Source organism: Balaenoptera acutorostrata, chromosome 6, assembly GCF_949987535.1.
Source record: "Balaenoptera acutorostrata chromosome 6, mBalAcu1.1, whole genome shotgun sequence".
NCBI lineage: Eukaryota > Metazoa > Chordata > Mammalia > Artiodactyla > Balaenopteridae > Balaenoptera > Balaenoptera acutorostrata.
The window spans coordinates 94,635,491-94,662,696 of record NC_080069.1 but is presented as its reverse complement, the minus strand read 5'-3'; the positions used below and the strand labels follow the sequence as shown (position 1 = coordinate 94,662,696).

Below are 27,206 nucleotides of genomic sequence, written 5' to 3'. Positions count from 1 at the left end.
GTTCAGAGCAGAAACTCAGGGCTCTTGTAAGAAATGCTAAGACTGGACTAAATGCCCAGTCTAACTATCAGTCTCAGTGAAGGTGGGTTTTCAGGGTTGGCTGCCCACCCCAGTATTAAGTTCAGTTAATGGGGCTTCCGCTCAAACAGGGCAGAGAACTTCGTAGGAAGCTCTCTCACCTCCAATACTCAGCCCCACTCCAGCTGGAGAGAATAGGCCACATTCAGAGTCATTCTTCCCACAGGCAGAGGCAGTGAAGATTCCAGCTGCAGTGGACTCTCCCCGGGATGCTGAAGCGGTGTTGCTCCTGGCACTCAAAGGATGCAGAGGCGAGCAGGTACACCTCTGCAGCAGGGGTGGACGCTGTCTATACTAACAAAGCTTACTTTTTAAAATCAGACCTGGGCCTGGCAGGGAAGGCAAGAGCTCTCTCATGGTGGGAAGCCTTTTCTCTCATGTAAGTCAGCCCAGAGTCCCTCACACCCTAATAAACCTGCAGCCAAGGGGTGTGCTGGAGCCTATTCATACTGGGTGAGAATCAAAGTGTGCACATCCCTCCCCAACCCCATGTTCAGTGATGTCATGTCAATCGCTTGAAATCAGCCATAGTGGGAGTAGTAAGTACATCACAGAAAAAAGCAAAAAGTTTTAGTTGTTTTGCTTCTGCTTGTTTTGGAGAGCCAGTGTACCAGTAAGTACACTGCTGCCTGCACCCTAGATGTTACCAGCTCTCTGTGGTCCCACTTACTACTGTCAGATCCCAGAGAACAAGCTGTCCTCAGAAGAGCTGGGACAGGACTGGTCCCAATGTCTGCCACTTCACATCAGGCCTGTTTCTCACGGTGGTCCACTCCCTGTAGAAGGTGCTTAAGCCTCTCAAAATACCAGGACAATGAGACGTACTCTCCCTACACGTACTTAGCCAAGGGACAAAACCCAGGTGATTTTTCTCAGGACAAGAAAGATCTGTTTCAAGATTTATTATCCTTATATTTCGAAGAGGCTGATAGCTAGTCTTCCCTGCCCCCATCCCCCCGCAAAAAAAAACCCAAAAGTGGGAAAAGTAAATCCACAAATTGAAGTACTGTCAGAGCACCCATCTACCAAGACACCCTGCCATACTTTTTATTTAATAAATTACTTATGAACCACAAAGAATAGGTATCCAGCCCCTTAACTTCCTGCGCAGTCCTAAATAAAATGTATTAATGATCAGTAAATGCTCCCAATCCTGTAGTTATACGAGTCTTACCCCCATTTCAGGGTAACATAGTTCAAAGACTCAGATGGGTTTGGATGCAGTTACAACTGGGTTTTTAACACAGTCACTTCTTATTAGTTGTGCGAGCACGAGCATGTTACTTAACCTCTTTGTGTCATTTCTCCTGATTAAAATGAGGCTCCATCCCCAGGTTATTTTGAGGATTCAAGAAGATTAAACATGTAAAGTGCTAGAGCAAAACACGTTCACGCTACTCAGGTCCTTCCCTTCCCCCTTTCGTCCTCTTCTACTAAGTCAATATATAAGGGAGAGGGAGGCCTCTTGGTTCCTTTTGAATGCTTACTTAGTACTTAGCCACACCCACTCTCAGATTAGCTGGACATTTGTGTGATCCTAATCCAGAAAGGAAACAATGGAAATAATGTCAAGATCCTCCCCACCCCCGCATTTGCAGAGGGAATAACAGAGGTCTTGACTGGAGAAAGTTTAAAAGAGAGAGACTCTCATTCTAGCCCAACCTATTTGACTTTGTGGAGGAAACCTTGCATGAGAAAAGTGAGCTTGTGTAATGCCAGCGAAGAGGATTTCTGAAAGAGAGACATTATTTGTATACTCTGCAATGTGCACGTTAAAATATGGAAATTTAAAATTAGGACTGAGAGTTTGAAACATGTTGGATTACATGTTCAAATTTAACAAGAGGAGGAAAACTATTTCAGCTTCTAGAGTGGCTGGAATTCACAAGCTAATTGCTTGATCAGTCTACCTAATATAGTTACCCAAGGCTTTGTGGCAGTGACCTTGAACTGTGAGCCTGTTTCTAGCTTCAGCAACTAGAAAGATCTGACTGTATGAATATTTGGGAAGAGAGATCACATTTACTTCCAAATTAGAATGCTTTGATTCTTCTCTTTGTTAATTGCCAGTTGCCAACAAATCTAGTTCTGTACAGTTCCTTGGGGTAATAATAGTAGTTAATGCATATTGAACAGCTGTTCCAGGTCCTGTTACATTTGTTATATCATTTAATCATCATAACAACACTGTGGGGTGGGTGCTATCATCTCAGTTTTACAGATGATGCTATGGAGAGATCTAGAATCTTCTCCAAGATATCCCAGCTGGTAAGTGGCAAAGCGAGGACTTGAACCAGGCTCTGTGACCCCAGATGCTGAGCTTTTTTCACCTCACTCCACTGCCTCCTATTTTTATGGTTTTTGTATTTACCTGCCTCAAATTATTCCTGATAGTCTTATTAATATAATCAAACCAAGCCTCAGTTTTTACAAAAAGGTGAATTGCTTTTCAAGGAGCAAGCAGCTTCTACCTCTTTGGTTCTATACAGTGCAAAAAATTAAAAATTAAAAGTATTAGGCAAGGCAGTCTTACATCATCATCCACCTCCATCTCATCTTGAGAAATAAGTGACAGTATTTAGATTAAGCTGGTAACAGTAACAGCAACCAATATGTTTTGAGGCTGTAGACATCAGTGACACTATGTTGTTGTGAATTGTATATTAATGGATTGTGTCTGCTCTCTACCATATGTTGCAATCCCCAAACCACTAGACACTTCTTTTTTTTTTTGAAACGTAGGAAAAAATATGGCCTTAGCATAGTTGGTTTATTCTCTAAATCTATCTTGCTTTAGAGGAATTCTCAAAGAAAAACCTTCAGGAATTTTTTATTGATTCTCTCTGTTAGGATTTAAAGTGGTTCATGAGTCTGGCTACTGTGTTTTATCTCTTTTGCATGCCTTGAAAAGGGAGAGGCTTGGATGTTTTTTAAGACAAGGTGGCATCATGATAAAGGAGTCAGGTTGCTAGACTGAGAATCGGAACTGGACCTCTCTCCTTCCGTATTGGCTGCCCTAGCTCTTCCACTGGCTGGTGACTGTGTAAATAGCAACAAACCATGTGTCAGCTTTAAAGCACTAGCTGATTCATAGTGAAAAACCATAACACTGAAGGGACATGAGCAGCAATAAAAGCTGTGTAGATACAGGATACAATCTGACAGCTCTTAGACTAAATCTGACACAAAAATAAATTGTTTTGTTGTTAATTTTACATGGTGTTTGTTCTCACAATGTTTTGTGTATGTGTGTGTGCATGTGTATGTTGCCAATATTTTTTTTTAAAATAGGATTTTAAGTAAAAATCAAAATTAGCATAAAGGAATGCAGACCACCCCGGGATGGGAATGGCCTTTTACTGACTAAGGTACCTCTGCAGCATGGGGCTGAAATCAAAAGTCTCAATAAAAAGAAAGCAATATGTTCCACTCTTGTTAAAAAAGCTCAAGATGGACTGAAGTGTTCATTATTTTTCAGAAATAAAACAATTGGTCATAAAACATCCCAACAACTGCTATTTCTAATGACTGAATAACAGAAGAGTTTCCAATAATCAAAACAAATAGAGCCATATAGAATTCAAACACCTGTATAATAAAATCTAACAAAACAAAGCTAACAGGAAAACTTAAAAATTGAGACACATATATAATGTGTTAGGAAAGGGGTTAATAGCTTTTTTCAGTAAAAATCTATGCCTTTTCTGAAATGCATAATTGAGCAAATCATATAAATATATAATACATACCTGGGGCAACAGGAAAAACAAACATGAAAAAGTAGCCTGAAAAATTGAATAAATACAAATCAGAATACCTAAAACAGGAAAAAATGATTAGTTGCAAAACAGGGTTGGAGAGGATGTGAGCATCCTGTGCAATGGGGCATATTGGGAATCACTGGGAATGGTTTTCACACTCTTGAGGACCATTTCACACATCACAAGGCATCAGAACGGTTATATGATCTTACCTGGTAATCCCACCCATTGCAATATATATCTCAAAGAAAGGATCAAAAATGATTTTTAAATGCTATATGCAAAAGATTTTTTATTGTGGCAATATTTATTATATATATATATAATAAGTAATATTAAACACCTGACCGTTTGGGAGTAAAGTCAATTATGATAAAATAATAGGTACTGATAATATAAAGCTATTAAAGTTAGTAAATAAAATAACTGTATAACTCCATAAATTTTTAGATTAAGTTTTTTAAAAAGCGTAATTGTTATATTAACATATAACAGAGTTTACAACTCTGGAAAATATATGTGCATATGGTTGTAGTTCAGAGGAGAAAATGAAGAATTGAAAGTATATAGTAAAAGGATAATGGTAATCAACTCAAATTTAATTTTTAGAAATATTTTTCTGAGTTATTTTATTAATAAATTAAGACTTTTCAAAAGACCGCACAGTGGAGATAATGTAGCACATTAAGCACCAGGTCCAAGGCTAAAAGATGGTTTCCCAAACCTAGAAGGGGCGGGGGCTCTGGCAGCACAAGGAACAGAAAGAGGGCATCTCCTCAGCAACCTGGGCTGCGCCATGTTGAGGAGCCATTAAGCAGATTCCAGGTTAGAAGAGACAGAGGTGCCACAGCCCCCAGGACCAGGGATGCGATGGGAAGTTCCTGCGGACCCTAATTTTACTGTCCATCTAGATTATTTTCTTATCCAAATGTGTGAGCACTGTTAACTTCACTCATGCAGTGTCTCCCTGGATTTTGCAAATCATTTTTTGTTTCTTTTGTTAAATGTAATCTTTCAGTCTTTCAGTCTTCATTGATGAGAAAGTTCCAGATTCTATGAGTGAATATCTTCTTTATCCCTTTTCATGATTGTTGTTACAATTTTTTAGAAATCCCACATGATTACATCACACAATCTTACCTCATTGTCTCCAGCCTGGCAAACTCTCTCCAGCGGTAGCTGTCCTTGTTACCTCTGGAGCCCACACCTCATGCAGGTGGAGGTCTCCATCTTCTGTGCCCCTCCTCCCGCCCAGACAAAGGGCTATATGTACAGACACAACAAGTCTGCCAAATTTTATTGAGCTACTTGCTCTTCTGGGCAAAATAGTGGGGTGTCAAAAAAAAAGGAAATCAGGTCTTCAAAATTACAAACAGCATTTGCCTTTTCCTCATCCTGCTTCCAAGTATCTAGGAGAGGAATTGAAAGCAATGATTACAGACTCTTTAGAGGACCAGAGAAAATGGGTAGCTGCTGTGTATTGGGAGATGTGGAGTGGGGGCTAGGGAGGCTTAGATCATAAGATTTAACCAGTAACATCTGAGGCAAATGATGACTGAAATACTTTAACTGCATTTCTTGCTGGAGTTTTCAGAACCTAGTCAGTCATCTAACCAGCTGTCAGATGTTTCAAGGGTCCACATCTGAGCAAGATGCAAAGGAGGGTTTAGCAGCAACAAAATTGGTGGTCTTGGCCTCTACACGTCACTGATGATCTAGGCAGAGACCACTCAGAACCTTTGATAGTACAGGCATCACCCTTTATCTGAATCTAGTCTGTTCCTGGAAATATGTTGGCTGGTAAATTTCCAGATGGTAGGAGTCCTTTCCGTTATCTTGTATGAGATGAACAATAAAGCATTCCCACGTCATCCAAAAAGCCCAACCAGTTTCCCTAAATATCACTAAAATATTCTTAGACATTTATTAACGTTTAATATCTAATGCACAACGCATGGATTGTTGTATATGACAATCCACCAATGATTTCTGCATAATATGAAGCATTTAAAACACCAGTTCTTTAATGCTTAATCAGTGGTTATTCATGTTTGCATAATACAGAGTATGCTTTCCCACAAGAGTACAGTGGATATATATTAATGTAAATGAACAATAAAATAAAATGTTAAAGAAATATAACAAGTATAAATAACATTTAGCAAAATAAAATAAGCAAGCAAGACAATTTTTTGAATGGTTATGTATTGATTAAAGAGTTAACAGAGTGAGATTGGATGGGCTAGAGTGAGCCTACGAAGGACTAAGTGAAGCCATAAATGCCTGAGATTTGCCTGTGGCTAAATCCTGGGACAGTCTTCTCTCCTTGGCTCTTGAGACCAGAAGTATGCGGCTGTGAGCTATCAAATGGGATAAAGTAATGGGATGAAGAAAATAAAAAACTTATGTCTGTTTGCATTTCTTTGCTTTCATTAATACAGCTCTTGACAACATGAGACTGGGCTGTGATTGCATTTCTGAATGTGATGTTTCTACTCCTGTCACTTGCACCTGCAGTCATTATTTTGTCTGCATCACTTAAATTTATTTTAAAGATTGACATTGAATATTCATTGCTCCTCTTCTTCTTCCTCTGACCAATGCTAAATGTCAAGTTGAGCAAGTTCCACTCTATCAGACGAAAAGTTTTCACTTGATAACGTGGGGCCAATGCACATATGTAATGCATAGCACATTGAAGCAGTGTGGTCCTAGGGGAAGGACAGCTGAATTACAACTGCAGCGGTACATCTTATCACTGAGACCCAGACACAGTATAAACATTTTCATTGGTGCAGATTATAGTGGATTTTCTATTCAGATGGTGAGTTCTGAATAAAATTTTTTGCAATTTGTAACAGGGAATAGTAAGAGTTCAGATAGCAAGGGGTACCTGTGAATGGTGTTCGCTTGAAGGCAGTGTGGGCTTTGGCATCAGACAATCCTGGATCCATAGCCTGGCTTCCCCATTTATTAGCTTGTATGATCTTGGGTATGGTAGTTAATGACCCTCAGTTTCCTCAAATGTAAAATAGGGATAATAATACTTAACTTACAATGTTATTATAAGATCATAATATGCATATATGGTGTCTGACACACAGATGTCCAATTAGAAAAAAACAGCAACTACTTCTATTAGTCTATTAACATGTGGATGTAAACAACAGAAATTTAAGAAAGAAATGTATAAAATAAACTGAATACAGCCTCTTTGTTATTGGGATAATAAGAGGAAAATGAGACTAATTACTGTTATGCACAAAAAAACAGAGGGAACACCATGCTTTTAAAAGCAGGATGATTCACTGTAAGTTACATTTTTCTTCTTCATCTTGGCAGCACCTTATAAGAAAGCAACACCGGTCTGTTTAGTGTTTTGCTGAGTGTTTGATGCTGTTAGTGTTAAAGTCCAAAATTAATTCCCCCAGTTCATTCTTCATCCACAGCAGTAGTAATTGAATACTTCTGTAATAGCCGTGTCCTGTACACATTACAACAGGCCCAGGCCAAGGGCTGTTTTCAAACACATTTGTGTATACTTTCTGGAGGTCAGGTTGGTCACCACTTGTACAGAGATGTCTCAGGAAAAGCCCTCGTACCCGAGTAGCCTTCAGGGCCCGATACACCTCTCACATTTCCTAGACCAGCATTTCTTGTTCCCTAAGGCTGGGCTTCCTCCTTCATTCTCAGGTGTCTGCTAGTTTTCCTGCCTGTGTCCCAGTCTCCTAAACCTGGTGCATACTCTATGCCCCTGCTCACCTCTAGTCTTTTCTTCTTCAGGGATCCTAGTACCCATCTTTGGTCCAGAGCCACTGCCAGAAGTAGTGTCATGGAGGAAAAGAGATTCCATGACCCAGGCTCCCCCAAAGACTGAAATCTCCAAGCTCTGCCTCTGAGTCTGGGCCCCCAGATAGACTCCCTGGCATACCACGGAGGTCTAGCCATGTCTGAGCCATCCCGAATGGCTGCTTCTCCAGGACTGGGGGTAGAGGTGGGGAGAATGAAAGAAAGGAGAACCCCATCAAGAGGATGGGATGATCACTCATGTCAGTCAAATGAGGTGGTTAAGAGTGTAGGCTCTGGAGCCAGACTACCTGGGTGTGAACTCCAGCTCTGACCTTTACTAGTTATGTGACCTTGGACAAGTCACTTAATACTTTTGTTCCTAAGTTTCCTCACCTGTAAAATGGAGATGGTAACAGTACCTCTCTCATAGGTCCTTAGGAAGATTAAGCAAGTTGCTACATTGATAAAGAGCTCAGAACTGTGCCTTCCACATATTAAGTGCTAAATAATTGTCGATGATGATGGTGACCAAAAGCCTCCAGCAAAGGAATGACACCTAGGCTCCTTAGCATTGGCTTGTATGATCTTGGGTGAGGTGCTTAATCTAGGCTTGCCTAGCGCGGGCCTGTTTCTCCCTCAGGACACAGGCCTTCTGCACCCTACCCCTGAACACAGCTCTCTGTTTCACAAGCCCCCAGATCACTGTGCTGGAAGTTCATGTCTTTGTTACATTCTTTGTTTCTGCTTCCCTCAGCTTAGAGTGCTACTTTCCCACCCGAGCCTCCACATTCTACCTCCCTTACTTTAAGTCTTATCTCATGAGCCAGCTTCTCTGCAAAACCCAGGAGGCGTGGATCAATTTATCATGGGGTATAAATGTTTGCTTCGTCCCTAGATTCGAGCTGATTGAAGGCAGGGACATAACCCTCCTATCTTCGCCCCCCGGTACTTGGGAGAGTGCCTGGCACATAGTAGGCACTCAAGGCATCAAATGTCTTTCTTTCTGCATGACTGACTGGCCATCGATGTCGGTGACTGGATGATACCTATTTCGTAAGGACTTCGTGTAAATCATTTAGCAAAGTGCCTGTCACAGGTGTTAAAATTATTATATTTATGGCTGTTGCTGCTCTTTTGTTGTAGAGTAGAAAGAGCCCAGGCTTTGGAGCTAAACAAACATTGACTTATAGACCAGCTTTTTCACTTAAATGCTGCAGGAACTTCAGTTTCCTCAACTATAAATTGCAGTTATCATACCTATCTCGGCGCAAAAAAAAAAAAAGTAAGCAATCAACAAACAGGTCCCTTCTCTTTCTCCTCTGTGGCTGTCTAATTTTGTGACCTGGCTCAATTTCCTTCACTTCTCTGGCCCAGGTTCCTCACCTTTAAAATAAGGACATTCAGCTAGATGATCTCCATGTTTCCTGTGAGATCTAAATGTCAAAATTATTGAACTCATCATCTTTTCCCCTTAAATCTACTCATTCTCTGTCCCTGAGAGAGATTCTTTCCTTGATAACTATTTAATGTTTTAATATATTAAACTGTTCCAATTTTCAGTCTCTCTCGATGTCTATCTCTCTGTGTCTCTCTGGAGACCATAGGGTGGTCCAGACGCAGGGCCTCTGCACGACTCCAGAAACCATTCATACAATAGGACTGTATGTGAGTAGCACCCCAGGAATTGTGCCCTGCAGCAGCCCTCAGTCCTGGATGGATTCCCTTCACAGTGTAGTTTAGTGATGCCTGCGGAGCACGCAGAGGAACAGTCTCCAGCTTTCCTTGGGTCCAGCAAAAAAGAATCTGCACCTAAGAGTGAACAATCTTGGGACCAGATGGAGCGTCACATTCATGGCCTTTCCTTTTCTGTTCTGCCACAGACTTTGCAAATGGGCATCAAACACTTCTCTGGACTCTTTGTGCTGCTGTGCATTGGATTTGGTCTCTCCATCTTGACCACCATCGGTGAGCACATAGTGTACAGGCTGCTGCTCCCACGCATCAAGGACAAATCTAGGCGGCAATACTGGCTCCACACCAGTCAGGTGAGTGCCACAGGCATCTTCCTCCAATATTCCTAAACGTCAGAATTCCCAGTAATCGGAGAATCCAGGGCCCCAAGTCAGACTGACAAATGACAGGTTACCAAGAGAACCAGGGTGTGTAGACACTCTCAATGTACAAGATGGAGTTCCCTCTATCCCATTAATTCACTTGCCCCTTAAATTAAGCTATCCCATAATGCTCATGCCTTTCATATAACCCTCCACTGTTGCTCAGAGTGGAAGCAATAGCATCGCTTTTAACCTGGCTTCTCTTAGTGACAGTCTGAAGAGATGGTGTGAAAGATTTGTTTCCTATAGACTCTTTTCTTGCCAAAATTGAAACCCATTAAATGAGCTTGAAGTCCATTTCCCTTTAGATGAAACTACCAGCCCCTGTTCTCACTGCATTTCAATGGTCCAGAGCTTTGAAGTCCACTGGTGCCAAGGCCAAGCTCATAGGATCAAAGTTCCTTCATGTAATCCAGACACCTACACACTCACTTACAGAGAGAACTGAAAATGTCAGGCAGACCACCATTCAAGCGTATTCCTTTGCACATCTCACCCTGATGGAAACTGGCACTGAGAGCCGAAATGTACTCCGAAGGCTTCTTACTGATGAAGGAGCTCTAGCAAAGGCAGCAGTTCCCCCGAGTGCGGTGTCGGGCGAGGCCAGAGGAGCCATCCTGACCTCCCGACGGACTCCCTCCTACTTCCCAGTGCACTATCGCAGCCTCTCAGTAATGAGGCTGCCAGTTCTGCCATCTTTGCCCCCTGCATTGTTATGCTGACTCTCTGCTTTGTTAACACAGTACTTTTTTTCTAGATAGGTCACTATCATTGGCTTGGTTACATGTGAACCCTGTTGTTCCTACTTTCATCCTAGGACCTATTTGGTCTCCTAAGGAGGACTCTGCAGACAACTGATCCTCTCCATTGTATGTTAGCATGATTAATTTAGTTAATCAGGAGTTCTTACCTTCTTTGTTTTGGCTGTTAACAAGTCAGACTTAAGTTTTTGACTCACCGTTAGCGATTGTACCAGGCCCTTTGCCACGCGTTGGTTATGATAACTCTTCTTTATATCACATACCTTTTTACAACTCAGAGTATTTCTAAGCTTCCCATCAAATTACTTTTCTTTCCTCCAGGTAGAATAATAACATAATTAGAATTTTTGCTCTCTTGAGATTTGGGACTGAATATTGATCTTTTTTCCGGCATCATTGTTAAGTTGTTTAAAGAGGCCTAGGTTTGTAGTGAAGAGATTAAATCTCAGGGGGTACTTTGTCCCCTGGTTGTGTGTTTCTAACAGTCTCTGTGTGTGAATCTGTTCTTTCTGCCAGAGATTACATAGAGCACTAAACACATCATTCGTAGAGGAAAAGCGGCAGCGTTTCAAGACTAAGCGTGTGGAAAAGAGGTAAGAAGAGGCTGGTTCCAGGTGTCATTTATGTTTGTTAAAAGTTTAGAGATGTAACTGAGACTTCATGCTCAAAAGGGAAATTATGTATAATGAATCAAATCAGGACCAAGTTGTTGATAAACACCATCAGTAAAAATATGTGGTCTCAAATAGAAATAGAACAGACAAAATAAAAAATATATCTGTACATACATGGACACTGAAATGCAGTAGAAGCAATATATGTTGTGGTTTAAGTGCTGGTGTGATCTCTAAGGTCAAGCATCTGGATCCAAATACTGACTCTGACACTTACAATATGTGTAGTCTTGGGCAGGTCCTTTATTTAACCTCTCTATGCCCCAATTTCCTCATTCGTAAAAATGAGATAAATAGAGTACCTACTTTCTAGAGATGCTATAAGAATTCAATGACATAACACATCTAAAGCCCTGAAAACAAAGCTATTTTAGCTATTATTGTGTACAAAATACAAGTTAGACTTAATTCATAAGTACCACAGGCAATTTCATGCAATATTGCCCTTTTGGCATGTTTCCACTCCCCACTCCTTTCCAGCACTCCTAGGAATATTTGAAATATGCAACAGACGTGTTCTGTTTAACCCATTTCCCGGCACTGTTACTACAAACTCCCCAGAAAAGAACATCTCATTAATAGGAAGTAACAAGCAATTAAATGCATAGTTGACATTTGAAAATTGAAACTCTGTACCTTCCCCACATCCAGCCTGTGGAAGACTGTTGCCTCATTCATGGTGGCTAAAGATGTTAGAAGTATTTGGGTCTAGTACCTGGCTGGCCTCTGTTTCATGCTGCCTAAGACAGCCTCCTTGTTCTTTCTTATGTCCAGAGGCCTCGGTTTACAGCATTTCCTCCAAGCAACTCTGTCATCTATGGCAGATCCTCAGCTCCAAGCATGGCTTTCTGGGTAATTTTAAAACCTGACACTCACACTTCTTATTCACAATAGAGGACAAGGAAAAAGGGGTGGAAAACATGATTCTTTTTCATTGTTTTTACCTCCTCGGGGAATGCTGCAGTCCCCTTCTCTGCAATTTGCATCGAGCTTGTCAGAATCATTTCTGTTATCTCTTAAAGCCTCTCTTCCCAGGCAGCGAGCACACCCCCCTCTCCCTCAGGGTCTGTGGTGTTCCTGTATCACACTGCGGCCCCATCAGCAACAAGCTGCCGACTAATCAGGTCACAGCTGTTCTATGTCGTGTTACATATTTTTTTCTATGATTATTTTTAACATAAATTTTTAACGAGAGAGGAACACAAGAAGACATAGCAGCAAAGACACCATCTCATAATAACAAAGCATTTGTTTTCCAGCCATAAGAGAAACAGGGAGCTGCCAGTGATCCCATTTCCAACTGTGAGATGACTCCTATTCACATTTGTCTCTCACTTAAATTCAGAACCAAATGCGTCTTTCACTCAGCTTATCCATTTTTGTTGGCAGATTCCCTCCTGAAATCCCTTATTTTGAGAAGGAGCTAAGGCAACACACACTCATGGCTTATTGGGCCCATGTTTCCTGTGGTACCTCCCTACAACCCAACACCCACCTATAACCTTTCAAACGCAGTGAGTGTTTGAGGGCTCACAGCTGTCACATCTCTTCTGAATGGTCTAGTGGAGTATTGAAACTCAGCGTTACAAAATTGTCCTGTGAAAGCTTTTTAGTGTTAACTTCAGTTAACTCACTGGTCGCCTTACACTCTAAGGCTGAGGAAAGCTTACAAACCACAGTCAAAGCACTGTAGAGGCCAACAATATAACACGTTCATTTCTTCCAATTAGACACCATATCTGGCATTCAGCACCTATCACCTTGCATTCATAGGTGGCTCAGAGCCGCATGTCAATCATCAGAGCACTTGTGATGCTGCCACCTAGAGTATGTCATGGAAGCCAGCTTTTGCTTATTCTTCTATATTATATTCCCAGATATATGTTCAAAGCTCTGGAGAAAACCAGATTGGTTATTTCTATTTGCCTGATTTCTGAGGTTGCCTGGACATTCCAGGAAAATGCGTTGATGCCTAACTCCCAGGTTTTCCCCACCATGAATCATTCCATGATGCTAGAGTTAGGTCCGTTGGCTCAAAAACTCTCTCCCTCCTTTTTCTTTGGAAGAATATCTATGCAAATACCTTTATCTGCTGCAACTTGACATCCCTCCCCTATGTTTCATATTTATGGAGTGAATAAAATAATAGATAAATGAATGAATTACTAACATACGAGTTTGGGGAAAGGCCTGGGGAAATTATGGGCCATGGTATGAAAAGATTTTGCTCCTTTTTTATTTAAAGCAGAGGGGAAAAGTAGATATTGCAAAAGACTATATATATAGTCCTTAGTTTATTCAACATGTGATTTCATGTAAATTTTGGTCTGTCCTTCACTCCACTGGGTTTCCAATACACCTCCTCTTTTCTCTTTCCTCTCACCTCAAGATATACAAAAATTGTAAACCATATATTTGCAAATAACACATGCCACAAACAAGATTGTTTTGAAATTATTCAAACTCAATAGGAAAAGATTTGAAGGAAGAATTAAAGGAAACTGTAAGGCTAGAAGGAAAATTATAACCACACCTTTGACCCAGTGTAAAGACAATGGAGCTGTAAGTGAGCTCATTATAGAACTTTTACCCAGCCCAGGACACAGGAAAGCTGGGCTGTGGTGCTCCCTGCTCATTTATATGGGACTTAAACCATGAGAAATGTTAAAGAACTGCAGAGTGGTTTGGAATGTGTTTGTGTGTTTTAATGGCTCGGAGCACGTATCAATCAGTTTTTGCTGTGTGAGAAATTATCTCAGTTCATAACATTTTAAACAACAGCGAGTTGCTTATGAATCTATGTGTCAGCTGTGCAGGCTACTGATTTGGGCCAAACTTGGCTGATCGTAGTCACATTTGCTCCTGTGTCTACAGCCAGCTAGGGGAAAGGAGGGAGAAGCAGAGGGCTGGCTGGTCTAGGATGGCCTCAGCTGGTTAACCGGGAAGACTGGGGACTCTCTCCAATGGTCTGTTATCAACCAACAGACTAGTCTGGACTGGTTCCACTGTAGCAGCAGGGTTCTGAGAGAGGCAGTGGAAGCGTGCAAGACTTGGAACCACCACCTGCCACTTCTGCCACTTTCTATTGGCCAGAACAAGTCATGAGACCAGGCCAAATTCAAGAGGGAGGGAAAGAAGACTTTCCCCTGGAATCCCCCTTGATAAGGGTGAGTTGCTAAGTCACACTGCAGAGGGATATGGATGAAAGGAAGAACGAAGGATTATGACCACTTTTGCAATCTACCACAGGGCAAAATGAAACAGGATCACCCTAGTTAAGTCCTTGTGTTTTTGTTCTTATCCATGTAACTGAATCAACACTTAATTATTTCTCCCTCTTCCCCTCCCCTGCAGGTCCTTCCCTTCTCCTCCTGGTTAGTAAGAGTCCAGGAATAAAGTCTTGATTCAGTTACATGGATGGGAACAAAGACACAAGGACTGAATAGTGTTTCTATTTTGTTTTGCCCTGTGGTAGATTGCAAAAGTGGTCATAATCCTCCTCGGCCTCCTCCTCCTCCTTCTCCTTCAACAAGGCTAGAAGAAATTAGCAGCCATGTGCTTAGGGCTCTAATCTGTTCTTATAGCAAGAAGCTCTTCTCACTGCATCTGTCAAAGTGTATTTCAGAAACCAGACCCCCCTCTTCCTGTGCCTGGTCAGCAATAACTCTTTTGCTGTCTACAGCCATCTCAAGGATGGTGGTAGGTGGCTCGACACGAGCCTGAAAGAGGATTAGGAATCTATTTCAATTTGACTTTCATTATTCCAGCAAGAACTTGAGGCTTTCTTGGGTCTTTTTTTTTTTAAGCTTCAGACCTCAGCTGTCATTCTCTACTCACGAAGTCTCCCTATAATGGGACACTTTTGGCTGAAACCTGCAGCTCGTATGCTTTTATTCTCCTCAAACTCAACTAGTAAACATCAGGGTTGTCCTGCGGGGCTAAGGATGAGTCATATTAGAGTATCTAGCAGCAGGACCATGCTTAGAGTCCAACAGCTGAATAAGCAGAATCTCATTTCTACCAAAGCATCATCTTCATAGCCATAGACTGTTTCAAGTCAGTGCAGATTTCTGAGCCTCACTGGCAGGAAGGGAACAGAAAAGCATCTAAGGTTCTTCATAAAAGAATGTGCCATACCCTGGTCCCTCAGCCCTCCAGGTGAAACACCCATTCCAGTTTCAGGACAGCATGAGACTTGATGAAACACTGACCTTCACTTGAAAAGAATTGCATTGGCTCCTTTTATTCCCCTGACACTCCAGCAGGCAGTCTGTCCATGGTTTTGTGACTCCATCTCTATCTGCGTACCCAGTTCCATATTACTCACAAGGAAGTAGCTAAAAGATGGGGAGAGCTGCAGAGTAGAAAGTCGATCTAAAGTGTCTCTTGGTTTCCTAGGTCCAATGTGGGACCCTGTCAGCTCACTGTGTGGAATACGTCCAATCTGAGTCATGACAATCGACGAAAATATACCTTCAGTGATGAGGGGGGACAAAACCAGCTGAGCCTCCGGACCTACCAAGACATCCCTCTCCCACCAAGAAGAAGAGAGCTTCCTGCCTCGCTGACCACCAATGGGAAAGCAGACTCCCTAAATGGGGCTCGGAACTCAGTGATGCAGGAGCTCTCAGAGCTGGAGAAGCAGATTCAGGTGATCCAGCAAGAGCTGCAGCTGGCTGTGAGCAGGAAAACGGAGCTGGAAGAGTACCAAAGGACAAATCGGACTTGTGAGCCCTAAGTGGCCACGCTGCTCTCTTTTCTCAGTTCCTGGCCTTCCTCTGAGCCCTTAAGACACTTTGTAATGCTCTTTTGTAACTACTGACCAAGGTGGGGGGAAGCTGAGGTCTGGGTCTTCTTAGAGGTCAAGTCTGCTCTCCCTAGCCTGCAAAGCAGCAGCCGGTCTTCTCAAGCTCATTCCTAGGTCTCCAGGGCAGGAGTCTTTTTCAGAGCAGGAATCTTACATTAGTCAGAAGTAAACACCGTGTGAGGGGTCTGTGAAGAACCAGACAACCCCAGCTCCTGTTAATCTTTTCACCTGGTACCACAGTAACATTTCTGGTTTTTAGCCCTTTCTCTGCACTATCAACAAGAGATAACATTGTTACTCATACCTGTGTCTTACTGGGTTGTTGGTTTTAATCTTAGTATAGAGCGGGATTATTCAGGGTTGTGACTTTTGCTGTAACTCCCCAGTGTAGATTTGTTCCTACAGTCTGCATGGGGAGCCAGGGAAGAGCTAGAGAAACTTAGGACGGGAAGGTGGGTACTTAGAAAAATTAACTGAACTCATTCACATCATAGCAGGCCAAGGATTGACTGGATCAGGCAAGAGCCATGCTTTTGAAAGGGTCCTGGATCTCCAACATCATCCTGACGTTTAGTAGGAACATGTTTACGTGCCACTATGAAAGGGAACAGGGATGTGGTGAGCGGAAAGAGCACAGGCAGAAGAGGCATTAAAATGTATCCCATGCTTTTCAAACAAAAGCTCTGGGCCAGAAAAGCAATTTGGCTAAGGAATGAATAGGCCCACACTTCTAATCTAATTAAGCATCTCCACTACAGTGTGTGCCTTTCATAAAGGAAAGAGAGAAAAGCAAGGCAAGGATGTGGCCTTAGGATGAAACTGGAATATTCCTGCTTATTGCCTGCACATGACATGTGAGCTGGCACTGTGAGTTAAGGGAAGATGTTCTGCAAGCCATATATTTGGCTATTTTCAGATCAGCAGTCACCTATGTCTTAGCTGTAGGAATCCCGGAAGTGAACTTCAAGACTGTGAACACCACAAGCTTAAACATTCAGGAATGTGCCCTGTGCTTTTCATACCTATATGGATCACTAGCAAGTCAGTCTTGCAGCCTCACACCCCCTCATCTGTGAGAAACTGTGAACAGGCACGGGTCCCTCTGATTCTCCCCCAAACCCCATCTAATGCCTCCAAGAGATTGATATGAGTAAGCTGTTTCCCCTCTGCCTAGGTATCCTTTTCCAGCGTGCATAGGCTTGGACACGCAGAAAGGGAAAGGAATACGTGAACTATAGAACTTCAGTTCTCAGTCGCCTAGGAACTCGTTAGGATGCTGACTGCTAGGGCTCTTCTCCCAAAGGATGAGATGGGAAAGGGGGTGGATGTGGGCTCAGAAACCTGTCACCAACACTCCCAGGTGACTGACATGTGGTCTAAAAATTACTCTTCAGGAAACGTTGTTCTAGAAATTTGGCTGCTCCAGGCATGGGGAGAATTGAGAAGAGCCTTTTTGAGAGTTTTTCAAAAGGCTTCAGCACACACCTGATGATTCACTGTCCACACAGCCACGCCCAGCCCAGGACACCATGTAGGACTAGACTTCCTTGTCTATCAATTAATTGCTTTATCTTCTCAGTTGCTTATCATCTTTGCTCCGCTCCAATCAGTTTGAAGGCCTACAAAGAGTGCTCAGCTCTGTGCCAAGCACCGTGCTCTGTAAGCTGCAGATCATTGGGAAGGCTCCTCAACCACAAAATTTCTTCCCCTACTTTTGGATGCAGTCCCTGCATTTCCACCAAGAGCTGCCTGGTCCCCCAAGGAAAGATAACACTTTAAGCTGCAATTAGATAACACTCTACCAATTAGCTGTCTGAGAAAACCCTGGGGGGGGGGGGGAATATAGGCTTAGAGATTCTGATGAGGGAGGTGGACGGGTTCTAAAGTTAGACTTCATCAACCTCACAGATGAAACAGTTCAACAATGAGGGAACAGTGATTCCTGGAAACAGAAAGGACAGCTCTGCTTTGAAATGCCCATCCTCCCATGTTCTCACCCCAGACACAAAAGGTTTGCAACTGCCTTTGGAAGATTATGCCCCTTAGCCATCCCCACCCATCTGCAACAGCTAAGGATGCTCTAGAGACTCTGCCATCATGCTCTGCACCCCTAACCTGTGCGCAGCCTGGGAGGCTGACGTATAGGTGTACCTCAACTCACGTAACAACCATGCTCCTAATATTGTACCTGGACATTTTTTATAACGCAGCTCAGATTCTGACTGTATTTGAGAAGTTGGCTATTTAAAGGAACCCAGAGGTGAATTCTTTTGTAAAGAATCCTTTTGTAATGCAATTAATTATCCCTTAATGTATTTGTTTTGTAAGTTTGGATTTTTGTACATCAGGTTTACCTTAAGCTTCTCTACGGAGGCATTCTGAGCAGTGGTGATAACATGCCAGACCACCCTGCCTACCCACAAAAAAGTAGACGACCAGAGCATGGCTCCTCGAATATCTTCTGAGGAACTACTTGGCCAAAACTGCGGCCAGAAGCAGCAGGAGCTGAAAGCAGGCTTACTGCCGTCAGCATTGCTTGAAATGCCTCCATGTTCTGGACAAAGAAAAACAAAGCATAATCGCTTGTGTTGAAATGATGCAGTCTTCATGTTAAGTAGGAATGGTAATTGAACAGTGTTTTGCAATTTGTGAAATAGTGTGTTGTGTTTTGTAAAAAGAGTTCATGAAATGGTGGGTCCTTTGAAAACCTTCCTTCCTGTTCTGTTCCACCTCTGTTCTCTCAACTCCCCTCAGGCTCAAGAAACACAAAGATCAGAAGTCTTCAGGTGGAGGGTGGTTTTCTGGTAAAGAAGAAAGAGATAAGGGATGCTACCTTGCCTCCTGCTGTGGGCTTCTCTTTCATGAGATCAGGAAGACCTCCATTTTTTTTTTTTTTTAATTTTTATTTTTGGCTGTGTTGGGTCTTCGTTGCTGTGCGCGGGCTTTCTCTAGTTGCGGTGAGCGGAGGCTACTCTTTGTTGCGGTGCGCCGGTTTGTCATTGCGGTGGCTTCTCTTGTTGTGGAGCACGGGCTCTAGGCTCACGAACTTCAGTAGTTGTGGCTTGCGGGCTCTAGAGAGCAGGCTCAGTAGTTGTGGCGCACGGGCTTAGCTGCTCTGCGGCATGTGGGATCTTCCCGGACCAGGGCTCGAACCTGTGTCCCCTGCATTGGCAGGCGGATTCTTAACCACTGAGCCACCAGCGAAGCCCAAGACCTCCATTTTTTTCCAAGCTCTGATGCTAGGAAATCAGGTGCACGACAAGTCCACTATCACACCCCCCAACCCTGTTTTCCAAGGGGGAATTCCTGGCGCAGGAAGCATATAATAAAGTAGGACTGGGCAAGTTGGAAAAGATAGGGCTATTGGTTCATGTAAATAAAGAAAATAAGGGCCCCAGAGTGTGGCTGCCCAAGGTGGGGGAGCAGGGGGACCCCTCCAACGATTGAAGACAGGTTGGAAGAATGACTGGGACAGACAAGTGAGGCAGCCACAGGGACCCAATCAGTCGAGGTCTTTAAGGTGCCTGGAGGTGACGCTCCATTATCCACGGATCTTGCTGTTGCACAAACCTTATATGCGAGCTGCTGCTTCTGTGCCAACCAGCTAAGCGGTAAGTGGCGCAGCTGCTGAGCAGGACAGAGCTATGTCATCTGGGCAACAGACTTCTCGGTGATGGTGCTGGGTCTGTTAGAGCCTTGGAGCTAGTGACCACTTCCTCGGTACAGATGAAGACTTAAGGGGAAAGAAACTACTAGTCTCTCCTCCTCCCAACTCATATATTTGATAGGCAAACCAGAAAATCCATCCAGTCTTCAGAAGGAACTACTTTCTAGTCATCAAAACCACTTCACTCTGCAGTGTTTACTTATTCCTTTCTTCACCCACCCACACCCATCTAATCCAGGATTCCCTCATGCTTTAAGTTTAGTTCCTAATCATTTTATGAAAATAACGTACCTATAAGTATTTTCTTAAGGTTTGTAAAGAGTGTTTGCATTGTGTCTTCACTTTAATGTGTTTGCAATCGCTCCGCTCCAGGAAGAACTGAAATGCTGTCTTGTGAGCATGAGGTGAACAGGCTGTTTTGCTCCAGCCACTTTTCTTGTACAACCACGTGGATGGACTAGATGTCCTCAGGCCTTTTCCATTTTCAGTTTCTATGACCGTGGAATAAATGTTGAGATAAAAACTTCACTTCCAGATGTACTGCTGGCATTGTCTTTGGGGACTCAAATGTTGACATGATACCAGCCCCTTCCTAACAGGAGACCCGTGATGCTGTGACTTATGCTTATTTCTTTGGTATAGTCCAAAGCGACACAAAACGTGCTGAGCAAACTCAGAGCCCTGGCATCATGCAGTTAAACTGAAATAGCTTCGTCTGACAGATTCTAGGAAAAGCCACACTATTAAGAGATCTCTGAAAAACTCTGCTCCAACCACCCTCATTTAGTAATTCAACAAACATTTGTTAAAGAGTTTATATTTATGTGCCAAGTGCTGGAGACCATCATAAGATGGGCATGGTCTTTAACCTCAGGGACCTTCTCATCTGTCCTTTTCACAACCTGTAAACTGATAATACTATATATAAAAGCTGACATTGATTAAGCATCTATTTTAGTAACTGTGATCTCATTTAATCTCCATTAAAATTCCATGAGATTGGTACTCTAGACCTAGTCTAGAGTAGATAAACTGGACCTGTAGTTTATAGATGGAAAGTCCCACAGCTAATAAGAGTAGTGGCAGAGATTCATATGCAAGCAGTGCAATTCCAGAACAACCAGACTATGTTGTCAGAACACTGATTATTTCCTTACAACTTCCCCTTCTTCCTCTAACCCTCCCCCTCTCTAGTCTTTCTGCCATACTGCCTCCTGCCCATGCCTCAGCCTGGTCCCCAGCTCCACAGAAAGCTCACGTGGTAATTGCACCTGCCATGGTGCACTGAACTCCACGCTGTAGCCCTTGAGTAGCACAGAAATACTGTTTCAGGCATCTCTTTTTGCTTTCTAGTCCAACCAAGAACTGGTGCAAACACAGCTGCAAATCACTCAGCAGTCCTGTAGTCTCAGGCATTTTGCGATTAGCTGCTGGCAAACTTGCTGTCATGAATCTGCTAGCTGGATGGATGCATTTTTCCCACACAATCTTTTGGCATATACCCAAATCAAATCCTACAAAAATATAGACCTACTATAACCTAGTTCAACCACCAACTTACCCAAGTCTGTTGTGCATCATTCAGTCATTCATTTTTTAGATGATTATTCTGAGCCAGGCATTGGGCTGGCTGCTGGAGACAGAAAGACATAAAGCAGATTCTGATCCCATGGAGCTCAGTCTAGTGGGGAAACACAAACTGGGAAAACAATGTGGCATGTATTCTGATAAAGAAATGCACATAGGGTACTACGGGAGCAAAGAAGACACTTTTTCCCTTTTTCCTGTGTGTGTGTGTGTGTGTGTGTGTGTGTGTGTGTGTAGTGTGTGGTGGAGAAATCGAGTGGAGGGTAATAGGCATCCCAGGTTAAAAAAAAAAAACCAGCACGTGCAGTTCTGGAGTTGGGAAACTATGGCAATCAAGGCACTTAGGAACATCAAATAGTTCAACATGACAGAAACATAAAGCACAAGGTGGGTAGCAAGCTATCAGGCCCAGAAAGAGAAAAGCAGAGGCAAGATCACTGTGCTAAATTGGATTTGTATCCCAAAGACTATAGGAATCATTCAAGGATTTTAAGCTGAAAACGGATTTGAGAAAAGATCGGGATCCTCACCACTAGGTGGGCGTGGCTGTCATTCACATGCACTTGTTCGCAGGGCAGTGAGCAAATGAAGCTAACCTTTTGATGTTCTGGAATGACTTGGCCAGGGCATCATTTAACAGGGGCAGGTGGACTTAGAGACAGACAGACACAGATAAACACACATGGCCTAGATTCCAAAGAAAATGTCAGTCTTGTTTTTCCTAGAAACAGAAAGAAAATGTAGAAGAAAGAAAAATTGACCTCTCAATTTCTTTATTTGCAAAACGCTGTTTTGAGCATTTACTAGGTGCCAAGCTCTGGGCTAAATCTTTTGTATATGTTGTCTCATTTCATCCTCAAAACAATCCTACAAAGTAGTTATTATTTTATAGATGAAGAATCTGAAATAGAGAGAGCCGAAGTAACTTGCTAAGCAGCTGGGCCATACTCACCCAAGTCTGACTTCGTGAGAAATACGTTTAGCATAGTGCCTGGAATCACAATAAGCACTCCACACATGCATAAATGGGTTGGGTGAGCAAGGAGAAATCTAAGATCCTTTTGGTTCAATTCTACGCTAGAACAAAATGCTATGGGAACTCTCATTAAACAAGGGAATAAAACGTAGTCCTAGGGACTTCCCTGGTGGTGCAGTGGATAAGACTCCACGCTCCCAATGCAGGGGACCCGGGTTTGATCCCTAGTCAGGGAACTAGATCCCACATGCATGCCGCAACCAAGAACCCTCATGCCACAACTAAGACCCGACACAGCTAAATAAATAAAATAAAATTAAATAAATAAATAATTTTTTAAAAAACCAACACAAAAAACCAAGAAATCCCAGTGTAAATTCATATGAGAATGCAGTCGCTAGCAGAAACAGCCAAAGACCTTTGAAAAAGATCCCTAGAGTAGGTAAGAAGGTAAGAGCCAAGCCATGCAGTTAAGATATATGCCTTAGAGCACATCAACCCTGATTTTGGTCCAAATTGCCAAGATAATTTCCAAGGTAACAACTAAAGAAAAAAGAATAATAGACCATCTCTACAAGACCTGAAATGTTTAAAAAAAAGTGAGAAAGAGAGACTCTAGTACTTCTACAATAATCTTTGAAACTGGCATTTATAGGCATTACTTTAAAGAAATCCTCAAAAAAATCTCTTATGCATCTAGGGAAGTGATTCTTAACTTTTTTGGTATTGGTAAGTTTCAAAATTCCTTTAAGAAATTTTGATTCTTTAAGGATCTGAAAAAAGCTATGACTAATGTACACACACACAAACAAAATTTCGTATACCATTTGTGGGTATTCCTGAAGCCCATTCATTGACCTCTTCTCTAATGAGAAGCCGAGTGCACCAAGTCACCATCGCTTTTGGTTGTTACCTAAAAATGACTTTAAGAGCTCCTCCTGTATTGCCTGGACCTGAAGCTACTTGGGACCAGGGGCTCCCTGCTCTCTCCACCTAGAGGAACTTCCCCTAAATCCAGCTCCCCATGGGACTCCTGGTTTCTTCCACAACATTCCACAGGCTCCAGGGTCCCCTGATGTTGGGCAGCTGCCTTTCCTAGCCAAGTGTCATAAACAATTAATATCCAAACCCAAACCACTAGCTGCCCAAATAGTCTGTTTGCCCTCACAACAAACTTATGCTCATGCTTGCCTTATAAGAAGACAACAGTAAGGGGAAAGTGCCCTATTAATGAATGCAAAGGCACCGTGTATCCTGAAGCAGGGCCAGACCCCCTTATGGCTCTGTGTGTGTGTTGGGTAGGGGAGTGGGGGGATCGAGAGGCCCGTGACCTCTTTGATGACACTGTAAGGGTTTCTCAGTTAGACTCATTTATTAACCCGTTCCACATGACTCTGTAGAACCCATCGCAAGTCCTTCTAATTACAGGTAGTGACCACAGAAGGACATGCAATTTGTCCTTACCCATCTTCTAGGACAGGTAGTGATCAAGAAGGGATTCATTTTACACAACCCCATACCAGAGATATAGAAAACCCCTGGTTTTCTGGTTACTATAAATCTTATACTTCAAGAACTCTCAAACTAAAGTGCCAGGCAGTCTGATACCCTCTGGAAAACAAATCACAATCTCTTACCCCCATAGCGAACTAAATAGTCAAATAAGCCATCATATTTTAGGCATAATCTCTCCCCAGAGCAGATTCAATAAACAAACTGGGAGAAAAGTGCTTCAATTAATCAGAGAAATAAATACTTTAAACAGAGCTAGCCCCTTAATCTAAGTTGATTATTTCTGTTCAAGAGAATTCAATGCTAAAACAGCAGGTATAAAATCAACTAATACTGACAAATAGAAAAATTTCAAAGGAAAACATGAAAACAAAAGCAAAATGAATCCTGCTTTAATTGAAGCTTGTGGAGTATAAAGTCCTACAGAAACATTACAGAGAATCTTTTGGAAAACAGGAGTCACGACAACCCCTGTGGAGAGGCAGATTAGAGTAATTCATAGCTCACCAAGGCCTCCCTGTATCGGTCGCAGAGTACCCAGAAGATCTCTTCACCATCTCAGTCCTGTGCTCCATCCTCTCCAATCTTGATTTCATTATAAGATAAAAGGGGCTATAGTATTTGAAATTAATCTAGCCTCGAGAAATGTAAAGGTATCAATGAGTAGAGCATTCAAAACTTACATAACTGTAACAAGGAGGCCAGCTGACCTTAACAAATTAATTAGCCAGTGAATAGGAAATGGATTGAATCATCCTGGACATAAATTTCATTAAGGCTTCAAACCATCCAGGAATAAGTAGCATGATGATACCATTTTATAATCCAAGTTTACAAAAAGTTTACTGCCCAAATCAAGTACTGTTTATGCCTGCAAACAGCTTATTTCTAAAAGACCACTGCCCACTGCAAGTAGCCATGTGTCTCTACTCTTCTTTGTTTCTTTCTCTGTGTCAAAAATACCAATTTGACTTCTTCAGGAGGAATGGACAATCCAAGATTATACAGTAAGCCTGAAGATGTTGAAAAGTCTAAAAGCAGGAAATACACAAAGCTGGTAGGGAAGACAAATAAAAGTTGTTTCTAATCCATTCTAAAACCCAAGACTTGCATTACCAGTCCTTTCCTCCAGAAGTCACCTAGGTATTAGAGAGGAGAACCTGGACGTAAAGTCTGTGAAGGAAAGGGAGCTGACGGACAAACTGCCCTGTGGGTGACAGTCAAGGAGAGAAGAGGTGGAGGTTTGGTGGTTTATGACTAAGTGCCTGTAGAGCCTGCCCCTCTTCTTCCCTTGGCTTGGATCAACCAATGTAGATGCGATGGAAATCATTGGCACCAAAAGCAGCATTACACTTGGGACATTTGCGCTGGCGGGTGTCATAGCGGGTCTTCACACACTCAAAGCAGAAAACGTGAAAACACTTGGTAAGTACAGCATCCTTTTTACGCATGTTGCAACACGGACAGGTCAGGCGTGCCTAGAAAAAAAAGAAATCAGAGTCAGAGCAACCATAAAGGTTTATGACCCAAAGGGCTCTTATATATAAGCAAAAAATCCACTAAGCATTAAGACAGTAATAGCACCACATGCCCACCCATTCACACATAATAAACCATTCTCTGTTACCTTCAAGTAAAGAGGTTCAGTATTTATTATCCCAATCTGTTAGTAGGCCATTGTAGGCCAAAACAAAAACACACACACAAATCACTGAGGCAGTTTTTCTAACCTTGTAATCCTTAATCTCCTCCATCAGAATCTCATCACATTTGGGTACATTGTCTGGTTTCTTTGTGGTCTCCAGCTTCCTTCGAAGTCTAGAGATGTCCTCCTGTGGTGGGATAGCATACCCATTACACACTCCCCCAGATCTGTCATTTTTGAGAAAAATTAATTGCTCCAACCTGAACTTTCTTTTGCAGAAAGAAAGGACTTTCTGTCCTTTCATGCCTAACTATATTTTAGGAATGTAGAGAAATGCAAATGACCAGCTATTTTCTTTTGTTTTGGAACAGGCAACCATAATCATATCACCAAACTTCAGTTGCATCTAACTACTGTCAGTTCAGTTCTGCAAAACTCCAGTCTAAGTTTAGAGCGATTAAATTTAAAAAAAAGAAAAAAGATGAAAACTTGATAGGCCATCTTATTTTAAGGCAATTAGTTTTTAAGCTGAAGATAGATTGGATCAAAATTTCAGATTTATAGATAAGTATAGAAAGGCATCATGAGAAACAGCTGGCATGCAAAAAATAGAAAAACTGTAGAAGAATTTAAAGAAGAACTTTAAAATTTTCTAGTGTTTTTTTTGCTGCTATTTCTTTACGATTTCACTAACTCATTCATTTAAATAAATAAGTATTTATTTCATGCCCGTTAGGTGGCAGCCACCATGACAGGCTTTGGGGATAGTTTTCAGTGAAGAAAAGAGACTCTATCTCTTCACTCAAGGAACTTACAGTTAAATAGGAAATGACATATTGATACGATAGACCAATGACTCTTTTATAACATAGGTCATTTTAGAGCTCAGAAAATACCTAAAAGGCAAAAAGTGAAGAAAAAACAACTGACCTGGGCCCGTTTGAAATTGAACATATCTTTTTCTTTGGTGACACTGTTCTCTACAATCTCATCCTGAAAATCATGTAGCTTCTTCTGAGCCAACTCCAACTGTGCTTTGAGGTCATCTGCAAGCTGGGCTGCCTCCATTGCCTATGAGGGATGTATGAACAACATTATCTTATCACCACTTATTTCCAGTGAGACAAAATGTTACCAAGCCCAAGGAATAAAGTGAACCTGTAATTTCATCAGTGTTAAACTTATTTGTTCCTCTGAAGGCTAACTGTCACTTTAGACCACAGAGTAATCGATCATACCTTGCGTTTATTCATCTCTAAGGCTTGGGTCCTAAGACCCAGCTCCTTCTCCCCTGTGCCAATGTTGCTTTGTAACAGATGCTCCTTCTCTTCCAGTTTCCTCACTACCTGTAACTGGGCATCAACCTTAGAAAAAGAAAATCACATTTTAACACAAACAGGAAGGAAAAACACAAAAAACTGACTGGGCTCTGTTAATCCACAGGCCCACAAAAGAGAATCTGTTAGAAAACTCGAACTATTACTGATTTTATCCATGAACCCTTCAAATTACATGCAAGACTATGGTAATTCTCTCATCCCAACGTTCAGACATAATCAGGTAACCACTCTTACAGCTTCTCATGCAGCCTTCCAGAAATTTTTAAGACACACAGCACGTGCACACAAAGACATACACATTTTTAACACAAAAGGGATAAATGGATGAATCCCTTAATGATATGTATAAACATTTTTCCTTATTAGCAGATCCACTTTTGTTTAAACAGCTGCACTGTACTCTTCTGTAGGGATGTATAATTTATTTACCAGTACCCTAATCATGTACATTAGTTTTGGGGAGTTTTTCCTATTACAAAAAATGCCACAATAATC

General features: G+C 42.1%; 2 protein-coding genes across 5 annotated transcripts in view; one reads left to right on the top strand and one right to left on the bottom strand.

Annotated features, from left to right (window-relative positions):
- The window catches only part of GRIN3A (glutamate ionotropic receptor NMDA type subunit 3A), a 155,083-nt gene extending 135,155 nt beyond the window's left edge, over positions 1 to 19,928 (top strand). Inside the window, exons 7-9 of the mRNA XM_007197094.3 lie at positions 9,509 to 9,673; positions 11,020 to 11,096; positions 15,576 to 19,928. Coding sequence (XP_007197156.2) covers positions 9,509 to 9,673; positions 11,020 to 11,096; positions 15,576 to 15,915 — 582 coding nt within the window. The 3' untranslated portion in view covers positions 15,916 to 19,928. The remainder of the gene's footprint in view (positions 1 to 9,508; positions 9,674 to 11,019; positions 11,097 to 15,575) is intronic.
- A 2,132-nt stretch (positions 19,929 to 22,060) lies between these two features.
- RNF20 (ring finger protein 20) overlaps positions 22,061 to 27,206 on the bottom strand; it is a 28,180-nt gene continuing 23,034 nt past the window's right edge. For 3 of the 4 annotated variants that reach the window (XM_007197092.3, XM_007197090.3, XM_007197091.3), the window contains exons 17-20: positions 26,610 to 26,735; positions 26,302 to 26,442; positions 25,457 to 25,558; positions 22,062 to 25,204 (exon numbers count right to left, since the gene is read on the bottom strand). In XM_007197092.3, coding sequence (XP_007197154.2) covers positions 25,028 to 25,204; positions 25,457 to 25,558; positions 26,302 to 26,442; positions 26,610 to 26,735 — 546 coding nt within the window. In that variant the 3' untranslated portion in view covers positions 22,062 to 25,027. Of the gene's footprint in view, positions 25,205 to 25,456; positions 25,559 to 26,301; positions 26,443 to 26,609; positions 26,736 to 27,206 lie in introns of all 4 variants that reach the window. The other variant, XM_057548991.1, reaches the window with a different exon arrangement.